The sequence below is a fragment of the Rhinopithecus roxellana genome, chromosome 13, assembly GCF_007565055.1.
Source record: "Rhinopithecus roxellana isolate Shanxi Qingling chromosome 13, ASM756505v1, whole genome shotgun sequence".
Lineage (NCBI taxonomy): Eukaryota > Metazoa > Chordata > Mammalia > Primates > Cercopithecidae > Rhinopithecus > Rhinopithecus roxellana.
This window is the reverse complement of record NC_044561.1, coordinates 133,354,870-133,373,443: the sequence shown is the minus strand read 5'-3', so window position 1 is coordinate 133,373,443 and position 18,574 is coordinate 133,354,870. Positions and strand designations below refer to the sequence as shown.

Here is an 18,574-nt window from a genome sequence, read left to right as displayed (position 1 = left end):
ATTCTGCCTCCCCTTTATTATTATTATTATCATTTTTTTGAGACAGAGTTTCGCTCTTGTTGCCCAGGCTGGAGTGCAGTGGCGCATCTCGGCTCACCACAACCTCCACCTCTAGGGTTCAAGCAATTCTCCTGCCTCAGCCTCCTGAGTAGCTAGGATTACAGGCATGCGCCACCATGCCCGGCTAATTTTGTATTTTTAGTAGAGATGGGGTTTCTCCATGTTGGTCAGGCTGGTCGCGAACTCCCAACCTCAGGTGATACACCCACCTTGGCCTCCCAAAGTGCTGGGATTACAGGCATGAGCCACCGCGCCTGGTCTTCTGCCTCCCCCTTAATGATTACGTTTAGTTCTGAAAAGTACAGGAAAGCTGCTGAAACAGGTGTCGTTTCAGCCTACTATCCATTCACTCACATTTACTGAACATCTACTAGGTGTCAGATACTGGGGCTACAGCAGTGGAGACAGACAAGATGATGTGTTTGAGGGAGGATGGGAAGGAATAGAAGTGCTCCTTTAAAAGTGATGACATTGGCCAGGCACAGTGGCTCATGCCTGTAATCCCAGCACTTTGGGAGGCTGAGGCAGGCAGATCACTTGGGGCCGGGAGTTCGAGAGCAGCCTGGCCAACATGATGGTAAAACCCATGTCTACTAAGAATACAAAAATTAGCTGGGTGTGGTGGTGTGTGCCTGGAATCCCAGCTACTCAGGAGACTGAGGCAGGCAGATCACTTGAGGCCGGGAGTTTGAGAGCAGCCTGGCCAACATGATGGTAAAACCCATGTCTACTAAGAATACAAAAATTATCTGGGTATGGTGGTGTGTGCCTGGAATCCCAGCTACTCAGGAGACTGAGGCAGGAGAATTGCTTCAACCCAAGAGGTGGAGGTTGGAGTGAACCGAGATAGCGCTACTGCACTCTTGGTCTGAGACCTCAACCCCAACTCTGCATGCTCTGAGCAGCCAGCTCCACCCAGCACTCACCATCCCACCCACTTTTTTTTTTTTTGAGACAGAGTCTTGCTCTGTCGCCCAGGCTGGAGGGCAGTGGTGCGATCTCAGCTCACTGCAAGCTCCGCCTTCCGGGTTCATGCCATTCTCCTGCCTCAACCTCCTGAGTAGCTGGGACTACAGGCACCCGCCACCACGCCCGGCTGATTATTTTTTTTGTATTTTTAGTAGAGACGGGGTTTCACAGTGTTAGCCAGGATGGTCTTGATCTCCTGACCTCGTGATTCGCCCGCCTCCGCCTCCCAAAGTGCTGGCATTACAGGTGTGAACCACCGTGCCCGGCCATCCCACCCACTTTTGTCTCTCCTCTTCAATATCCCCCTCATTCTATGGTGTCTCCTGTAGTTGCATTTGTTGCAGTTCACTTGAGCTGAGCCCCGAGGCCCTTCTACCCCTAGTACTGCCTGTCCAGGACGGGCACAAGCATCCAGGCCTGAACAGGATGGATATGGCCCTAGAAAACAGAAAACAGGATTCCAGTCCCAGCTAAATTGGGTATGGCAAGACAAGGACCTGGGTTCCCATGTGCTCATGCTGAGAACTTAGGGACAGGAATTCTGCAGATCAACACAGCTTCACAAAGGCCAGCCAGGGGCTACCACCATTTTGCAGTGAGAATAATGTTTATTGAGAATGGCTCGTTACAAACAAAATATATATAAAATCTCTGCAATGCAAAAGATCCCTTTCATCCCCCTGTGGCTAGAATGAACAAAGCCCACTGTCGCACATGGCTTCAGGTGCTGTGCTGGTCCCCAGCACATGGACAGGCTGGGCAGATGCAGGTGTCATGTGCTGTGGGCAAAAGTCCCCGATGTCCAGGCTCTCTCTCTGGCCCCATTTTCATGACTTGTGCAAGAATGCAACAGTGTGGCTTACATCCTGCCTCTGCGACCCTCCCTAGACAGACGGGTCTTCAGAACGGGCAGCTTTCTCATTCATCTTCCAGGCAGGTGACCTTTAACTTGTGGTGTGCCCTGAGAAGCCGTCCTCCGGGACCAGAGACTGAGTGTTTCTAAACATCTTGGATGGACTGAGGTGCTGTTACCACCCTCCATGAAGGCCACTCCCTAGTGACAGCCCTAACAGCATGTGCACTGTGTCTGAATCACATCCCGCCATCCTGAAAACTTCATTTCCTTCCACTGGTTTCCTTCACACAGCTATTCTCACAATTTTACCAGAACACCTCCTGAAGATGCCCACACCCCACAGCTGCTGTGCATGGGTACTCCTGGGCCACCTGGCATTAAGGCAATGGAGATGAGACCAGTCTAGAGCCAACACCGGTCTCTGAAACCCAGAAGGGCTGCCCAGCTAACAGCACCTTCCTCTTGGCCAAAGGCTTTGTCTAGGGTTGAGGAGCAATTTGGCTGGGTGGTCTGACCGCCCTCCTAAACAGAGCCCACCTCTGCCCCCAGAGTCACCTGGTGGGGGAGGGGCCGGCTGCCACCATGCCCTGCCTTGGGCACTGTAAAAGCAGGACCCAGGAGTGCAGGGATGGTATCACTGTTGCCCTTTGAAAATGATCAATTTCCCTTAGTTTTTTAGGTACAGACTGGGGTTCAAGACCCAGCTCCACCATTGTCCTGGGCAGCTTCCCCAGACTGGGCCAGCTGCCTCATCAGCTGCCTCATCTACGAGGTGAAGGGGCAGATACTTAAACTGCTGGCCAAGTCCCTTTCTCTGAAAAAGGACTTGAGCTGGCTAACTGCCCTGTGCAGAGGTGTTAGTGGTTCCAAAGTACCTTCACTCTTACGATTACTGTTATACTTGAAAGTGATTACCCCTCAAAAATGAAAACTTAAATCTCAAACCCCTGATCCCAACCAAAGAAAAAAAAAAAAAAGAGGAAGGAAAGAGCTCTATGCTACTTGCTGTGTTGTAAGATCCTAGGCAGGAACCCCTCTTCTCTGTCAAGATAAAAGAGGCCCAGTATCATGTGCAACCTCGTGTGAAGACCAGGTTGGGTGGGCAGCTGCAGGCTGCCCCTGCCCATTGCTTTGGAGTACAGGCCCTAGCAGCCAACCTTAAAGGACTCAGGGGCTCCCCACACTCAGAGGGCAGACCCTGCTGTCAGGATTTAGGCTGGTGTCAGGAGGCTTCCTGGGTGCGGAGATCCCTCTGGGTCTAGGGCAGCTGTTTATTCCCAGAGCACACATTGTGCTGCCAGCCATCAGGCCTACCAGTGGGATTTAGGCCCAGGCCACACCCCCGAGAGCCCTCCATCTGAGCTGGAGGACCTGGAGGGCTGTAGAGGGCTTAAGATGTCTCCAGGGCCAGGGCTCTGCATGGCAGGGCAGCTGTGAGGTGTGTCTATGCTGGGTGGCAGGGGCCAGACACCCTGTAACGAGCCACAGAAACTTGGGCCCACGGGTAGGCAGGAGGCGGTGGTGTCGTCAACCACGGGGCACGGGGGCATATGCAGCACTTCCAGAAGAGAGGGGCCTGGAGGGGTCCTCAGTTCTGGGGCATTGGGGTCAACTATGCTGTCTCCAGACACTCACATACTGTCCTGACAAGTGGCATTAGTCAAGCGACTTCTCTCTCCAGACTCAGCCCTGCGGTCTGTGCGGAGACCCTTGCCTTGGGTCTGGCTCAAAGGCAACAAGGGCACTGTTAGGACTGGACTTCCTGTGGGCACAGCTGGAGTCAGGCTTGGGGTCTTGGGGTATGCTTCCAGCAGCCAGCAGGTGCTTGGCGTGAGCGACATGACAACACACGGCACTGGCAGACAAAGCAGCTGTGCCACAGTATCCCAGAGTTCCTGGGGCTCTGCCAGATGGGCTGAGGCTGCAGTTCCACATTCCAGCCCCAGCAGCCCCAGGCCTGGGCCAGGACATCCTGAGTGGGCCCAGCTGGGGTGGGGATGGGGTCCAAGGGCCTGGGCACACCAGGCTCCTGCTGTCAGCTGTCCAAGTAGACAAAGAGGATGTCCTCATCTGTGCCATAGCTGGTTCTGGCCTCCTCAAAGTTACTGATGCTGGTGCTGCACATTCCTGCTGGGGGTGGAGAGGGCAGAACGGGGTCAGTGGGTTGTGAGAAAGCACCTACCCCACCAACACAGTGCCCAGGGGAGCTGGGTGAGGTCTGTGTCCCACCCGCATGGCCACTCCTCTCAGCTCAAGTCCTCCACCCCCAGGAAGCCCTCCTTGCCCATCCTGGTCTTCATGAGCTTTCTCTGACTCCTCCCCAGTTAAGCAGTTGGAGAAAGTGAGGCCCAGAGAGGGGAAAAAACATGCTCCAGGCCACATAGATGGGGTAAGTTTATGTGATCAGGGCGTCCAGGGGCTGTCTCTGTGAATCCAGTCTATGAGAGTCAGGGCAGCCCTTCCCTGTGCCTGGAGGGCAGTAGGCAGGCCAGGATGGGTCTAGAGCAGGGGCTGGGTCTGGCCGGCTTTTCTTTCTGAGGAATGTGCTGGCCATCCTGGGGGCTGGGGGAGGGGTGCAGCCTGTGCAACATGAAAGGGTGAGGCAGGGACCTGGGCAGTGGCGTGGGGCCTGTGGTGCGGGAGGGAGGGGTGGCCAGGTTGTAGAGAAGGCTGGCACAGTTTGCCACAGGTTTGCCTGCATGGCCTGAGGGGTGGCTCCAGTGACAAGAGTCCAGGAGGAGCAGGGGTTTGGGGAAAAGGTGGTAAGGGAGGCCCTGGCCACACTAGATTGAATGGGTGGGAATCGTGGGCACTGGGCATACAGAACAGTGAACATGGCCCACTCTGCCTCACCCGCCCCACCCAGCACTCACGGTCGGCATAGGCTGGGTTGTTGTAAAAGATGCAGCCAGTGGCCCGGTTGTAGCCGCGCAGGACGATGAAGTGGCCCTGGTAGTCAGGAGTGCGGCAGAAGCAGCGGTGGCCACTGGGGGCGAAGCAGCAGTACTTGACAGGGCTGGAACACAGGTCACAGTGCAGCACCCCAGAGTTCACCAGCACGATGGCCACATGGCCCTGAGCCAGGTGCGCCTGGATGTCCTGCACACTCACCGTGCTGTGGGCAGGAGAGGGGTCAGCTGGTGCTGCTGGGCCCCCATTCCCCATCCCTCAACTGGATCCCTGCTTGTTCCTGTTTCTCTGTTACAAAGCTTGGGGATCAGCTCCTCTTCCCTTTGCCCTGAACTCCCTGCTCTGTCACTGTGGCCCAGGCTCAGCCTAGAGCCAAGCAGGAGACTGGTAGGGTGTGCGTGTCTGAGTGTGCACAAAGATGAGCTGGCCCTGTCAGGCCCTTCACGGGGAGGGCAGTTCAGCTCCAGGTGGGTCCAGTCAAGGGCCACTAGAGCAGCACACAGAAACCATCCTCCTCCTGTGTCCCAGCCTGGTTAGTGAATTCTTTTTGCCCAGCCTTGTCTCTCCTCTACCCTAAATCATATGTGGTTTACGTTGAAAACTGCACGCCCAATCTAATCCCCCAAATCTAAGCCACGCATGGCTCAGACACTTTCAAAACCAAATGCTTCTCTGAAAGAGTTATTTTACTTTTTTCCTAAGCATCTTGTGGCAGAAGGGGCTGCCCAGGAAGGGCTGGGCCACATTGCTTCCAGGGGAGCTCCAGTTCAGCAATGACATCTGCCTGGAGCCTCCCTCACTAACAGAAGGTGCTGCCCCATCCTGTGCCTTCCACTAGGCAGCAAATCCAAATGAAAACCTAGAGCAGGGCTGGGCACAGCGGCTCACGCCTGTAATCCCAGTGCTTTGGGAGGCCAAAGTGGAAGAATCGCTTGAGCCCAGGAATTAAAGACCAGCCTGGGCAACATAGCAGTACCCTGTCTCTGCAAAAACATTAAAAAATTTACCAGGCATGGGGCATGGTGGTATGAGATTGTGGTTCCAGCTACTCGGGAGACTGAGGCAAGAAGATCACTTGAGCCTGGGGCTGTAGCCGTGAGCTATATTGCAATATTGCAGCACAGCACTCCAGCCTGCATGACAGAGTAAGACCCTGTCTCTTAAAAAAAGAAAAAAAAAAACACCCAGAGGGGCAGAGGGAAGATGGGGCTGTGGGCAGGGGGAGCTCTAGGCCAGGGGCTCCTGCATCTTTGCTGGAGGGGCTGCTCACCCACTTGGGGCCTTCCTTAGGAGTGGCAGCATCAGTACCACATGGCCTGGCCCAGCTTCAGCCACAGCTGAGTCACGTGGCAGTTTGGATTGCTGCCTTGGCCAAGGAAACGTGCCATTTTTCCATTTGGTCTTTGAAACAAAATAGCTGGCTGAGTTCCCAGTGGCAGTGTACAAGAGTGGGATTTCAGCTATAGGGAAAAAGCAGGAGCTTGGCTGCAAGGAAAAGCTACAGCCTTCAAGGAATAACAAGCATGGGTTCAGATCATGGCATGGTCAAGATGCTGGGGGTGACCTTGGGTGTCTCTCTCATCCTCAGTTTCCTCCCCCGAGAAACGGAGACAGCAACAGCTTTTCCACTCAAGGAGATGGTACCTGTTGACAGCCGCTAAATAAACATTTGCTGCCTTTCCTTCCAACATGTGCCCATGTGGTCATAGTATGAATGGAGATCCCACCCCACCCCCAATTTCTAAATCACCTATCATGTGATTATAGCAGGTCAATAATGAAAATATAAATCTGCAAAGAAAGGGAAAATCTGAGAAAAGTCTGTCCAGGACCTAGAGGCAGCAGGTCTGAGCCCCACTCTCACATAATCCAGAGAAGAATGCCACTCACATTGGGGCAAACTGCACCCAGGGTCTTCCTGAATCCAGCCCCAATGCATACAGATGAGAAGGGGAGGCCCTTGTAAGGTCACAGCAGCCCTTACACACTGGGTCCTCCCTGCTCCCCGTCCCTTGTCAATCACTGCACCAGCACATTCCTCTTAGGCCATCACCCTTTCATTAGGGGTCCTGTGTTGTGTCCCATGCTGTCCTTCTGCAAGCAGCCCAATGGCTGGATGCAATCTCTCTCACTCACCTGTCCCTCCAGCACCTGCTCAGGATCCATCCCCAGTCAGAGCTTGGGTCATGAAGCCCCAGTGATCTCCATAAACCAAGGCTCAAGGGGGCAAGTCAGTGCCCACAGCTACCCAGTAGCCAGTTCTGCCTGGCTCCAGAGTTCCAGCCGTTCCTGAACACTATCCCGAGGCCTCCCCACTGCAGATCTGTGGGTGAGCAGGCATGAGAGGAAGGGCGGGTAGGAAGGTCGGGGGGCTCACCATTTCTCCACCAGCACCTTGCAGGCCTTGGCTTGTGCAAACAGCTGATTCACCCGGGTCTCCTCTGTGTCAAAGTGCTTCCTGTAGAAAGACTGAACAGAGAAGAGGGGGCTGGAGCAGCCACCACCCAGGCTGCCTTCACTCCATTTGGATGAAGGAACTAAAGAGCATGTTACGGAGGCAGAGACAACAGGAGGGCAGAGGAGCCCCACCTGCCAGGACAGATGGTACGTGCAGCAAGCCTGATCAGAAAGCTGTCTGTCCTAAGCAGGAGCAGGGATGCAGGACCACACAGAGGCATGAGGACGATGCTTGAGAGGGGTGGGCAGCTGGGCTCAGGTCAGCTCCCTGGGGAGGATCAATCACCCTTGGGCTTGTACACTCTGGCAGGCATGAGCAGGAGCCCATAGCGAATAAGCAAGGGGGATGAGGCTGAGCCACCTGGGACAGCTCAGCTACAGCTTGGCTTAGCTAGGTGTGGTCCACGGAACACACTTTGCTGGCATGGCTATGTTGGCATTATTTTTCAAAAGGCAAAAAGAAAAAGAAAAGATGGTATTTTGGTTTTCTTCTAGACTACCAATTACCCAGCTTAAAAGCTGGCTCTCCTGGTGAAAAGAAAAAAAATGTGCAAATGATGGCTGGATGAAGCCAGTGATGTTCTCAGAGGCCCTGGGCCTGCCTTGTGCTGAGGACAGTAGGAAAGAGTATAGGAAGTGGCCTCTGCGCATTCTGAGGGTTGTAGAAGGCAGGCAGACAGGAGCCAGGACTTAGTACTCAGATCCTCTGGGCAGGCCAGAATGCAAAGGCACCTGCTCTGACTGGCTCCCAAAATCCTGCCTATAGCCTCTCTGCTGCTGCTCCCTGGTCTCTGCACACCTGGGTATCTACCTGGGTGTCTAGCCCTTGACTGCTCCCTCTTCCAACTACTGGAACCAAGTGGCCTTATACCTCTGTGTGGCCCCACATGGGAAGGCCCAGTGGCTGGTCGCTCACCTGGTTCTTGTAGCCCTTGTCGACGCCCAGGGTCTGGGTACAGAAACGGTGCCTCACACCAAAGTGGTGCATCAGGTAGGCCAGGTCGATGGTCCAGATGCTCCTGGTCAGCTGCAGCTCCTGCAGGGCTCTCTCAAACTCATTGTCGTCCAGCTGGCCCAGGTACCTGCAGGGAGATGCGCAGGGAGCTCAGCTTGCTCTTGAGGGTTAACTGGACCAGGTCACCCTCCACCTGCTGGCCCAAGAGCCCCTGTCACAGGTCCCATTCCCCAGAAGTCTCCCTCCTTCATCATGAGACCCTAGCTCCTGCCCACACACTGCCCAGGCTGCCTGGGGCACCATCCTGGCTCCAGAGTTGCAGGCCTGGACTCTGGTTCTCACATCTCTCGTGTCTTGTGGGCTGTGACCTTGGGCAAGTCGTTGTCTTCTCTGGCCTCTTTAGCTTCATCTCTAAGATTAGGTCCCTGGATCACATCAGTGGTTTTCAAAGTTTTAGGCACAGAACCCTTTTATTGAATGTGGCTGGGATTTCCAGGATGTAAAACAGATGAAGGTACAGCTGCCCTGGGGTTCCAGGAAGCCAAATGAAAAACTCTTGTACAAGGTGACGGCTACAGTCCCTCTTGGCTCTCACTGTCCAGATTTCTGTGATATTCACACAGCTTCCGCTTAACGGCCAGCACCCCAGTCTCCCAGAAGCCAGAGGCCAGGGGGTAGAGGGGCTCCTGTCCCAGTCACAGAGTGGCCTTGTGGGACAGGCCTGGACACCTGGGACTTCCTGGCCACCCCAAGCCCCCAGCCATTACTATCATGGAGACCTGGAAGGCCTGGTCCACCCCTTGCTCGCTTTTGCAGATGGGACTAGGACCAGGTAGAAGCTTGGCCTCCTGCAAGCCCCAACCAAAGAGAGTGACAGGGACAATGGATCCCACCCAGGTCTCTCCCAAGCCAGAGCAGGAGATGTAGATGGGGAGCCCCCAGCCCTGGCCCCACTCACCGCAGCACCATCCTGGAGCAGGCCAGGCCACAGTCCCAGTGGTAGAGCTGCTGGATGACTGGCACAGGCAGCTGCACAAAGTCCCCTGTGCAGAAACAGAGGGAAGTCACAGACCCTCAGCGCAGAGCCCACCACCACCACCCTCATGGGAGACAGTGTCACTGCCTCCTGCCTAGACCCTGCAGGGGCTGCTCAGGGACCTTCCCACAATCCTTCAGCAACCCCCTTAAATCCAGGCTCCTACAATAGCAGTGATCTCCCCAAAACACTGGCCAGAGAGGTCAGCCCTACTGAAAATCCTCCAGTGAGCTGGGTCCCACACTTCTTAAGACAACACCTCCATGGATGCTGCCCTAGCACCCTCTGCACCCTTGCCTTTGTGTGTCATAATCTCTCACACCCCGGGGGCCTTTGCATACCTGGTCCCTCTGCCTGGACATACCTGGCTTCCCGGGTGCCTAACTCCTGCCCTTGGATGTCACTTCTCCAGTGTTGCCCCTCTGGGGCCCAGTGACCCACATGTGCAGTCACTGCCCCCATGCCTACTCAGAGGCCTTCTTTTGGTGGGAGCTCTGAGGAGGAGGGATAGGGTCTTTTTTTTTCAACGGGGTCTCGCTCGGTCGCCCAGGCTGGAGTGCAGTGGCATGATCTCGGCTCACTGCAACCTCCACCTCCCAGGTGGCAAGTGATTCTCCTGCCTCAGAGTAGCCTTAGTCCACAGGCGCGCCACCACGCCCAGCTAATTATTATAATTTAGTAGAGATGGGGTTTCACCATGTTGTCCATGGCTGGTCTCGAACTCCTGACCTCAGATAATCCACCTCAGCCTCCCAAAGTGCTGGGATTACAGGTGTGAGCCACCCCGCCTGGTCAACAGGGGCTGTTTTGTTTCCTTTCATTCCAGGAATGGCACGTGGGAGGCACTCAGCAGATACATGTATCTGAGTTCACGAGGCCCCTGGAGGTTTGCTTGACTCCAAAGACCCCAGGACCACCAGGGTGTGAGACCATGGCCAGGAGAAGGGAACTGTCAGGTAAGCTGTGCAGCATATGGAATATCCTTGTGAGCTCCACCCCCCACCAACCCTGGGCAACCTCTTGGTCTGTCTTTGCCAGGCTGTGAGGTGGAGCAGAAAGAGCCTGACCCAGCATTCCAGACCCAACTGTGCCACTGCTTGCTGGCTGTGGGCTGGGCAGCTGACTTCCTCTTGCTGGAATGAGTCTGGCCATCCCTAAACGGGCAGGGGGTGGAAGAGGGGGGACTTTGGTCTGATTCAGTCATTCAGTCGACAAATATTTCCCCAAAGCCTAGTTAAGTGCCTGGTGTGTGTACTGGAGATACAGCAGTGAGTGACACAAAGTTAACTATCCTGATGGACAGCAAAAACAAGCAAACATAACAAAATAGAGGTCTAGGTTGGGGGAAACGGTAGGGGTGTGCCTTAGAGGGGATGGGCCTTAGCACACAGCATGTGCTAAGGCCCTGAGGTGGGGCAAATGGGCATGTGGCATGCAGGACCCTCCTCAGTAGCCACCTCATGAACCTGGACAAAGTTCAGAGTCTAAAGAGGAGGAGACTTATCTCTGCTGTTACTCACTCATGACACTCATTCAGCACGTGAAAACCCAGCCCACATTATTTCCCCATCTGGCAGGTCTCTCCTGGACCATGTGACTAGCTCTGTGCAGAGCCACCCCAGGAGCCCTCCTGCTGTGCCAGCCCCAGTTCCCCTCACTCCCCTGTGTGTGGGGCCCTGCCTAACCTGCCCCGCCAACCTCATCTAGGCCGCCCTCACCTGTGGTCTAGTTAACCTGTGAACTCATTAAGGCTTCATTCTACCCCCAAGGCATTGGCATGTGAGGCTCCCTCTGTCTGAAACTCTCTCCTGGCTGCTCTTCTCAAGGTCGTGTCCCTTCTAGTCATTCAAGTCCCAGCTCAAAATCTCTTCTTAGAGGTTTTTCTAACTAAGCCTTTGAAAAACAAGGGGACTCTCCTTCACAGCATCCTGTTCATTTCCTTCACAGTGCTTGGCAAAAGTAGCAATAGATCAAGCCACTCTGTCTCTAGACTGCAAGCTTCCTGAAGGCAGGTGCTATGGTATCCTCTCCAAAATTCATGTTGAAACTTAATCTCCATTGTGGTGGTATGAAAAGATGGGTGTGGAAGATATCCACAACCAAAAATAAATAAATAAATAAATAAATACATAAGTAAGTGTGGCCTTTTGGGAAGTCAGGAAGGTTCTGCCCTCATCAGTGAATTAGTGCCTATAAAAGGGCTGGAGGAAACTAGCATAGGCCATTTGTTTTTTGCCCTTCTGTTCTTCTGTCATGTAAAGGTACAGTGATTACACCCTTTCTGTTCCTTCCACCATTGAGGACACAGGTGTCACCATCTACAAGGAACAGACTTTTACCAGACACAGAACCTGCCAGCGCCTTCATCTTGGACCTCGGAGTCTCCAGAACCGTGAAGAATTAAATTTCTAGAGCCGGGCACAGTAGCACACACCTATAATCCCAACTACTCACGAGGCCAAGACAAGAGACAAGGAGTTTGAGACCAGTTTGAGCAAAATAGTGAGACCTCCATCTCCAAAAAAGAAAAAAAAAATTAAATTTCTATTGTTTCTAAATTACCCAGTACTGAGTATTTTGTTATAGAAGCACAAATGAACTGAGACAGCAGGAAACTTGCCAATCTTGTTCCCTGTTATTCTCAGTCACTGGTGTTGGATGTTTAGTAGTAACTCAATAAATATTTGCTGGAAGAAATAAACTTTTTTAGGCCAGGCATGGTGGCTCACTCCTGTAATCCCAGAACATCTGGGAGGCCAAGGCAGGCAGATCACTTGAGGTCAGATGAGACCAGCCTGGCCAACATGGTGAAACCCTGTCTCTACTAAAAATACAAACATTAGCCGGGTGTGATGGCCAGAGCCTGTTATCCTAGCTACTTGGGAGGCTGAGGCAGGAGAAGTGCTTGAACCTGGGAGGCGGAGGTTGCAGTGAGCCAAGATTACGCCACTGCACTCCAGCCTGGGTGACAGCGAGACTCCATCTCATTAAAAAAAAAAAAGAACTTGAAACAGGGTCTCACTCTGTCGCCCAGGCTGTAGTGCAGTGGTGTGACCAGAGCTCACTGCAGCCCTGAACTCCCAGGCTCGAGGGATCCTCTGACCTCAGCCACCTGAGTAGCTGGAACTATGGGCACACACTACCACACCCAGAGAATTTTTAAATTTTTTTTGTAGAGATGGGGTCCCATTATGCTGCCCAGGTTGGTCTCAAACTCCTGGGCTCAAGCAATCCTCCTGCCTTGGCCTCTCAAAGTCCTGGGATTACAGGGGTGAGCTACTGTGCCAGGTCAGAAGAAATGAACTTACTAAGCACTCACTGTTTGCTAGGCTCTGGGGACACAAAGGACTAAAAACCCACACAAGCCCTGACCCCTAGGGACTCATAAAATGCTAAGCAGTGGGAGAGCTCTGCTTTCCCCTATGGCACAAAATGAGAATTCTTCAGTGTCAGATGGAGACGAGGTTGCATTTGCCTCCTTCCAGCCCTCAGCCCAGAGCAGACACTTAGATATGCTTGGGGAATGGAAGGCATTTTCCAAAAAGACCTCATACCTTGAGATGCCCAGGCCTACTTGTCACTTCACTGCTCTGTACCCCTCTTCCCCCAGGCGTCCAGACTACAGCCTTCTGTGTCAGGTTCCCTCCTTACTCTGTGGCTTGAGCTGTGACACTGACTAGCTGAGCTATCTTCTGCCAGGCTATGACTCTGTCCATGCCTTTCCGTGTCCAGCTGTAAAATGTGGCACAGGACAGCAGCTCTCTCTCAGAGACTCAGCTTGCCCTGCAAGCTGCAAGGAGTCTCAGAGTCTCAGAGACTCCTCCTCTTGCCCTGCAATCTAGAACTCCTTGATCCTGAGGCCCGGCAGGCCCCATAGGGCCATCTCTAGTCTTGGCAAGGGCGGATGGGACCTAGAGATGCTCATGTTGGGGGAGATAATGTTAGGCGAGGCCTTGGCATTTGTCCCCGTAACAGCTTTAGCCTTCTGAACACAACGCCACAGCCAGATAGATGTTGCTGCCTGGAGCCAAGGGGCTGCCTGGAAGGCCCTGGTCTGACCTCAGTTAGTGGTTGTCACTGAGGAAGGCAGGCAGTGTGCTAGCCTTGAATACTTAACCCATCTCAGACTCAGTCTGATCAGCTGCAAAAGTGCAAATCACAATGGGCACCTACTTCACTGGGTCGTTATGAGGATTAATGAGGCACTGCATGTAAACAACTGCGCACAGCGCCTGCCTGCCTCATAGAAAGCTCCCTGTGAATGTAAGCCATTCCTCCTCTGAGGCTCAGGAAGGGCAAGTATCTTGTCTCAGATCACAGGGCTAGACAACTGGAGGAGGAGGGATGTCATTCCCCCCCCCCCCCACTCCACACAGCAAACACAAAAGAGAACACTCCCTGGGAGTGACACCTGAAGGTCAGGGTCCCACATGCTGTTGACCTCTCCCACAGCTGGCACTTCACTTGAGAGTTTACTAGCTAGCACTCCGTTCCTCATCAACCCTGCGCCTTCAGCAGGACAGGAGTCACGTCTTCCCCCTCCCCTACTCTTGGGCAAGCAAACTAACTGCCAAGACATTGAATACCAGTCCGGGTCTCCGCCCCAAAGGGGCTCAGGCTACCGCGTGGCAGAGGGAACCAGAGGAGGAAGAAGAGGAGCAAGACAAAACGCCGAGTCTGGGAGGCCAGGGCACCGGCCCTTCCATTACTCGGTGCTCTTGGCCAGTTTCCTGCCCTTCCCAGCCTCAGTCCTCCACGGTTCCCCAAGGCACCAGAGCTCCCAAGGCGGCTCCAGTAGGACTTTTCGCTTCTGGGGAAGGTGGCGCCCCTTCTACCCGGACCCTCCCACCATGCTGACAAGGGTCGCAATCCTGCGAGTGTCAGGAAACCCCCACTGACTGGAGGGAGGCGGGTGTGGGGGCGAGGCGGGAGTCGGCCCAAGGTCGCGCAGCTGGACCCTGCCCCGCGCTAGGGCGGGGTCCCCTTCGTTCCTAGGGTGAAGACTGGGCCCACAGAGAGGCACTGACCGGGCTCGAGCGGCGGCCCCGCTGCCTCCGCCTCCGTCCTCATGACCCGGGCGGCGCGGGGCGCCCATGGCCCCGGCCCAGAGCGGGCTACAGCTTCCGCTTCGGCTGGGGCGGGAGGGCGGTCGGTGCGTGTCGAGTTCCTTCTCTGCCACCGCCGCCGCTGCGGAGGGGAGAACCGGAGGCGGTGGCTGCACCGCCCCAAGCCCCGCCCCAGCCCCTCCAGGTCTCGAATCCGGAGGCCCCGCCCTTTCTCTAAGCCCCGCCCCAAACTTTGATCCTAGAGGCCCCCAGCCTCCCGATTTAAATCTGCCCCGGCCATTCACCGCCTCAGCGTCGAGTGGCCCCGCCCTCTCGTCCAATCCTCGCGCAGCCGCGAAGCCCACCAAGACGCGGACCCGGAAGCTCCGCCCCTTTCCCTGAGCCCCGCCCCAAAGCCCGTGCATTTCGTGAACAGAGGCTCCTCCCTTCAGCAAGCCCCACCTCTGTCGGGGCCCCCTCCTTTGTCAGTCTTATCTGTAAACCCTGGTCCCTCCCAGTGTATTCCAGAGGCTCCAAACAACTCTCCTCCAACTGCCTTTAGGGATGACCCTGAGCCGGCCGCCTCTCTACTCTATACCTAACTTTATCCGTACGAGATACCTAGCCTCACTCAGGGCGCCCCTTACCTGGCGGTGCCGGGATCAAAAAATTAAATTGTGAGGGGAAGTCCTGGCCCTTGGCCCAACCTCCTGCTGCCCCCGGTCTGAGAGCCCAGGCCCCGAGTCTCCGCCTTGCCGTCCAGCCTGTCCTTGGTGTGGGGTGCTTGGAAGTGCAAGCACCCTCTCCGGTTCTTTACCGGCCCCAAGGGTCGTTTGCGGCGGTCCCCGGGCCCAGTCATCGGCCCTCTTTTCCGGTGCCGGAACTATAGTACTGGTGCCTTAGTTTCCCAGCCGGCAGGCGGAGTGAGGAGGAAGCGGAGGCGACACCGCTCTCACCACCGGGGAAAGGAAGGAGGCGGGCCCTGCGCGCAGCATTTTGGGAACGAGTGGAATTCTGGGAGCTGGGCCCGCCATTCTCTTGATTCACGCCTTCGCCGTAGCGGCTTTCGCCGTGCACCGAAGAGAAGGAAAAGTAGGCCAGAGCCGGTGAGGCTGGGGACGGGCGAGGGGAGGTCGAGGTGCCTGGGAGGGGCCAGGGGCTGGAGAAAGACTCAATGCATGGAACTCTGCGGGATTCGGGGAGGGAAGAAAGCGGGAAGTTTGGGCCACCCAAACATCAGCGTCGCCTCACTAGCGCCTGGAAGTTCATTAGCTCCCCCCGCAACGTGCATGCTTCTTACATTCTGTATCTCTCCAGGTGAGTGTTTTTCAAAGTTTCCAGGCAGTAATCTTGAAGTCATTTCCTATGAGTTTTTTGAATCTTGAAGTCAAATCCTATGAGGGTTTTTTTTTTTTTAAAGTAGAGACGGTTTCACCATGTTGCCCTGGCTGGTCTCGAACCCCTGGGCTCAAGGGATCCACCGGCCTCGTCCTTCAAAAGTGTTGGGACTACGGGCGTGAGCCATCGCGCCCAGCCGGTTATTTTTTTAGAAGTTCTTTGCATCTCTGCCCCCAGCTCCCTTTCAGGCAGTGGTCCCGTCATGCTTTCCACACTGTTGCAGCAGTTTTACTTTTTTTTTTTTTTTTGAGATGGAGTCTCGGTCTGTCACCCAGGCTGGAGTGCAGTGGCCGGATCTCAGCTCACGGCAAGCTCCGCCTCCCAGGTTTACGCCATTCTCCTGCCTCAGCCTCCCGAGTAGCTGGGACTACAGGCGTCCGCCACCACGCCCGGCTAGCTTTTTGTATTTTTTAGTAGAGACGGGGTTTCACTGTGTTAGCCAGGATGGTCTCGATCTCCTGACCTCGTGATCCGCCCATCTCGGCCTCCCAAAGTGCTGGGATTACAGGCTTGAGCCACCGCGTCCGGCCTGCAGCAGTTTTAACTGTTGCAGAAATTTTAACAAGTTTCTCTGCTTCTAAACCTTACGTTGGATCCATTTTGTAAATAAATGCTGCTATCTTTTCATTGTGTCATTCTTTACCTATAATTTTGCAGTGGTTCCCCACTATCTTAAGCATAAATTCTAGGCTCCTAAGGCTGAAAGCCAGGGATCCTCACCAAAGGAGCCTGTCCTTTCAACCTCGTGTTCTCCTGTCTTAAGTGCACTTACGTTCCAACTTTGAGTCATTGCTCATGTCAATAAAAAGTTCACTGCTTGATGCTTTTAATTAGGTCAAGTCAGGTGCTTTCCCTTATTTTCCTCCATGACGGGCATTTCCTGCATATAGCACGTTGTCACTTTGATATTTTCTCAATATCCTTGATGGTAAAGTAAGTGAAGGGTTAAAGGGCTGCATTAAAAGTACAGCCTCCTCTCCTAGATATGCATGGTCCTTAGGTCTGTATCTGCACCTTCCATAGGGTAGCCACTAGCTACATGTAGCTGTTGAACACTTGGAATATGGCCACTGGGATTGAGGGACTGGGTTTTTTATTTTAATTCTATTGTGTTTTAGTTAAGTTTAATTTAAATAGTTACATGTGGACATGAGCTACTGTATTGGACAGCTCAGGCCTGTGTTATGATTCTCAAAATGTGATAATCTACAATTAAAGGTTGACAAATAACAGTGCAACAGGTTAACATTCCAGTCCCCCTCCCTGACACACACAGTGTTCGCTAATGGTCGTTTAGCTGAAGATTAAAGGACATAGGGTAGCAGTGACACATGGTCGATGGGAGATGCTCTCTTTTCATTCCTATTTTTACTTCTGTCCACCCCACCATTCCTCCTTACCCGACATCTTGCACATATTTGCCAGATAGTTTCCGCCAAGCCAGGAGCTGAGCTTTCTTTTTTTTCTTTGATAGAAAATGCAGCTTTAGCCGGGCGCGGTGGCTCAAGCCTGTAATCCCAGCACTTTGGGAGGCCGAGACGGGTGGATCACGAGGTCAGGAGATCGAGACCATCCTGGCTAACACGGTGAAACCCCGTCTCTACTAAAAAAAAATACAAAAAAGTAGCCGGGCGATGTGGCGGGCGCCTGTAGTCCCAGTTACTCGGGAGGCTGAGGCAGGAGAATGGGGTAAACCCGGGAGGCGGAGCTTGCAGTAAGCTGAGATCCGGCCACTGCACTCCAGCCTGGGCAACAGAGCGAGACTCCGTCTCAAAAAAAAAAAAAATGCAGCTTTGGCGTTTTTGCTAAGTTTTATGGAGTGCCAGGCCTTGAAGGAGACATGACGTGTGCCACATGCTTTCTCAGACTCTGAAAGATGAACTGACTGTTGTCTCTTTCATGTAGAACTCTCTTCCTGCCAAGATGTCTATTGGTGTGCCAATTAAAGTGCTGCATGAGGCTGAGGGCCACATTGTGACATGTGAGACGAACACCGGTGAGGTATATCGGGGGAAGCTCATTGAAGCAGAGGACAACATGAACTGCCAGGTATTCTGCTTTGCATGTGAGGCTGTGTGGGAGGAATGGCCCTGCGTCTTGAAGAACAGAAAGGTGTGGGTTGGGGGTCTTCTGTAAATTGTTCTCATTCAGCAATGATTTCCTGAGTGCCTAACACATACCAGTCGGGTGCTGTTATAGGCTCTGGGGATGTGGGCATGAACAAAACACATAGTCTTGAGGCAGAAAAGCCATTTGGAGATTTGGAATATTTTACTTCGTCTTTTTGTTTTTTCCGTCCCCAAATTTGGGGACCTATTTGGGAGAAGTGCTACTTCCTTCAGTAGAATCCTTCAGGTTCAGAGCCATTATCCATTTGCCTCCACTTGCTTTGCAGTTAGGAGAATCTTCTCACATACTCTGTTTGTTTCCCTTTTCTCTTGGAGGAGGAGTGTCATTTGATTATTGCAACTACCTTGTGAGGTAAGCAGGTTTGGTGGTAGTCTTGTCATCCATAAAATAGGGAGAATGAGATTAAAGGACTCATCACTCTGATAATAAATAATGGAGTAGTTTCTTGATACGGTGTCCTCATGGCACAGCTTTGCCTTTTGCATAGTCATCTGAATCTTTATAGCATTGTTTTTCAGTTGTATCTTCACACTTTCTTTGTTCTTTAAACCATTGGTTAAGAACTTGGACTTGGGAGTCAGAGATATGGGCTTGAATCCTAATTGTATGACCTTAGATGTATTAATCACTCAGTTTTCTCATCTGTAAAATGGGAGTGGTATTATTTTGGGTTCTTTGATGTAGATGCCAAAACAGAATGATGCAAGGTATTTATTGGGGAAATGACAATAAAGGATAAAGGAACAAGGAAACAGTAG

At 53.4% G+C, this 18,574-nt stretch overlaps 2 protein-coding genes and 1 pseudogene across 7 annotated transcripts in view; 1 reads left to right on the top strand and 2 right to left on the bottom strand.

The window, feature by feature from the left end:
* Positions 1-1,617: 1,617 nt before the first annotated feature.
* On the bottom strand, positions 1,618-3,758 carry LOC104672504 (annotated as a pseudogene). The gene has a single exon (XR_749402.2). The product of XR_749402.2 is annotated as an uncharacterized LOC104672504 (transcript).
* GUCD1 (guanylyl cyclase domain containing 1) lies at positions 1,618-15,257 on the bottom strand. Of its 4 annotated transcripts, XM_030914072.1 has the most exons (7): positions 14,936-15,058; positions 14,271-14,430; positions 9,166-9,250; positions 8,169-8,334; positions 7,173-7,264; positions 4,759-5,000; positions 1,618-4,015 (listed from the first exon to the last, which is right to left on the bottom strand). In XM_030914072.1, the coding sequence occupies exons 2-7, from the start codon at positions 14,311-14,313 to the stop codon at positions 3,921-3,923; spliced, it is 723 nt and encodes a 240-aa protein (XP_030769932.1). In that variant the 5' UTR covers positions 14,314-14,430; positions 14,936-15,058; the 3' UTR covers positions 1,618-3,920. The 4 variants fall into 4 exon arrangements, with proteins under 4 accessions (XP_030769932.1, XP_030769934.1, XP_030769933.1 ...); XM_030914074.1 differs by lacking the exon at positions 14,271-14,430 and having other exon boundaries at positions 1,618-4,012; positions 14,936-15,257; XM_030914073.1 differs by lacking the exon at positions 14,271-14,430 and having other exon boundaries at positions 14,936-15,181.
* SNRPD3 (small nuclear ribonucleoprotein D3 polypeptide) overlaps positions 14,976-18,574 on the top strand; it is a 15,399-nt gene continuing 11,800 nt past the window's right edge. Inside the window, exons 1-2 of one of the 2 annotated variants that reach the window (XM_010376310.2) lie at positions 14,976-15,394; positions 17,592-17,735. In XM_010376310.2, coding sequence (XP_010374612.1) covers positions 17,610-17,735 — 126 coding nt within the window. In that variant the 5' untranslated portion in view covers positions 14,976-15,394; positions 17,592-17,609. Of the gene's footprint in view, positions 15,395-15,479; positions 15,606-17,591; positions 17,736-18,574 lie in introns of those variants that run through there. The other variant, XM_010376311.2, reaches the window with a different exon arrangement.

What these genes read in the sequence shown, in the direction of transcription:
- GUCD1 (XM_030914072.1), bottom strand. Translation starts at nt 14,313, where the DNA reads ATGAGGACGGAGGCGGAGGCAGCGGGGCCGCCGCTCGAGCCCG. An exon ending in ACAAGGGCTACAAGAACCAG is followed by an intron (nt 7,265 to 8,168) that starts GTGAGCGACCAG and finishes TTCTCTGTTCAG; the next exon opens with TCTTTCTACAGGAAGCACTT. An exon ending in AAGGTGCTGGTGGAGAAATG is followed by an intron (nt 5,001 to 7,172) that starts GTGAGCCCCCCG and finishes TCCTGCCCACAG; the next exon opens with CACGGTGAGTGTGCAGGACA.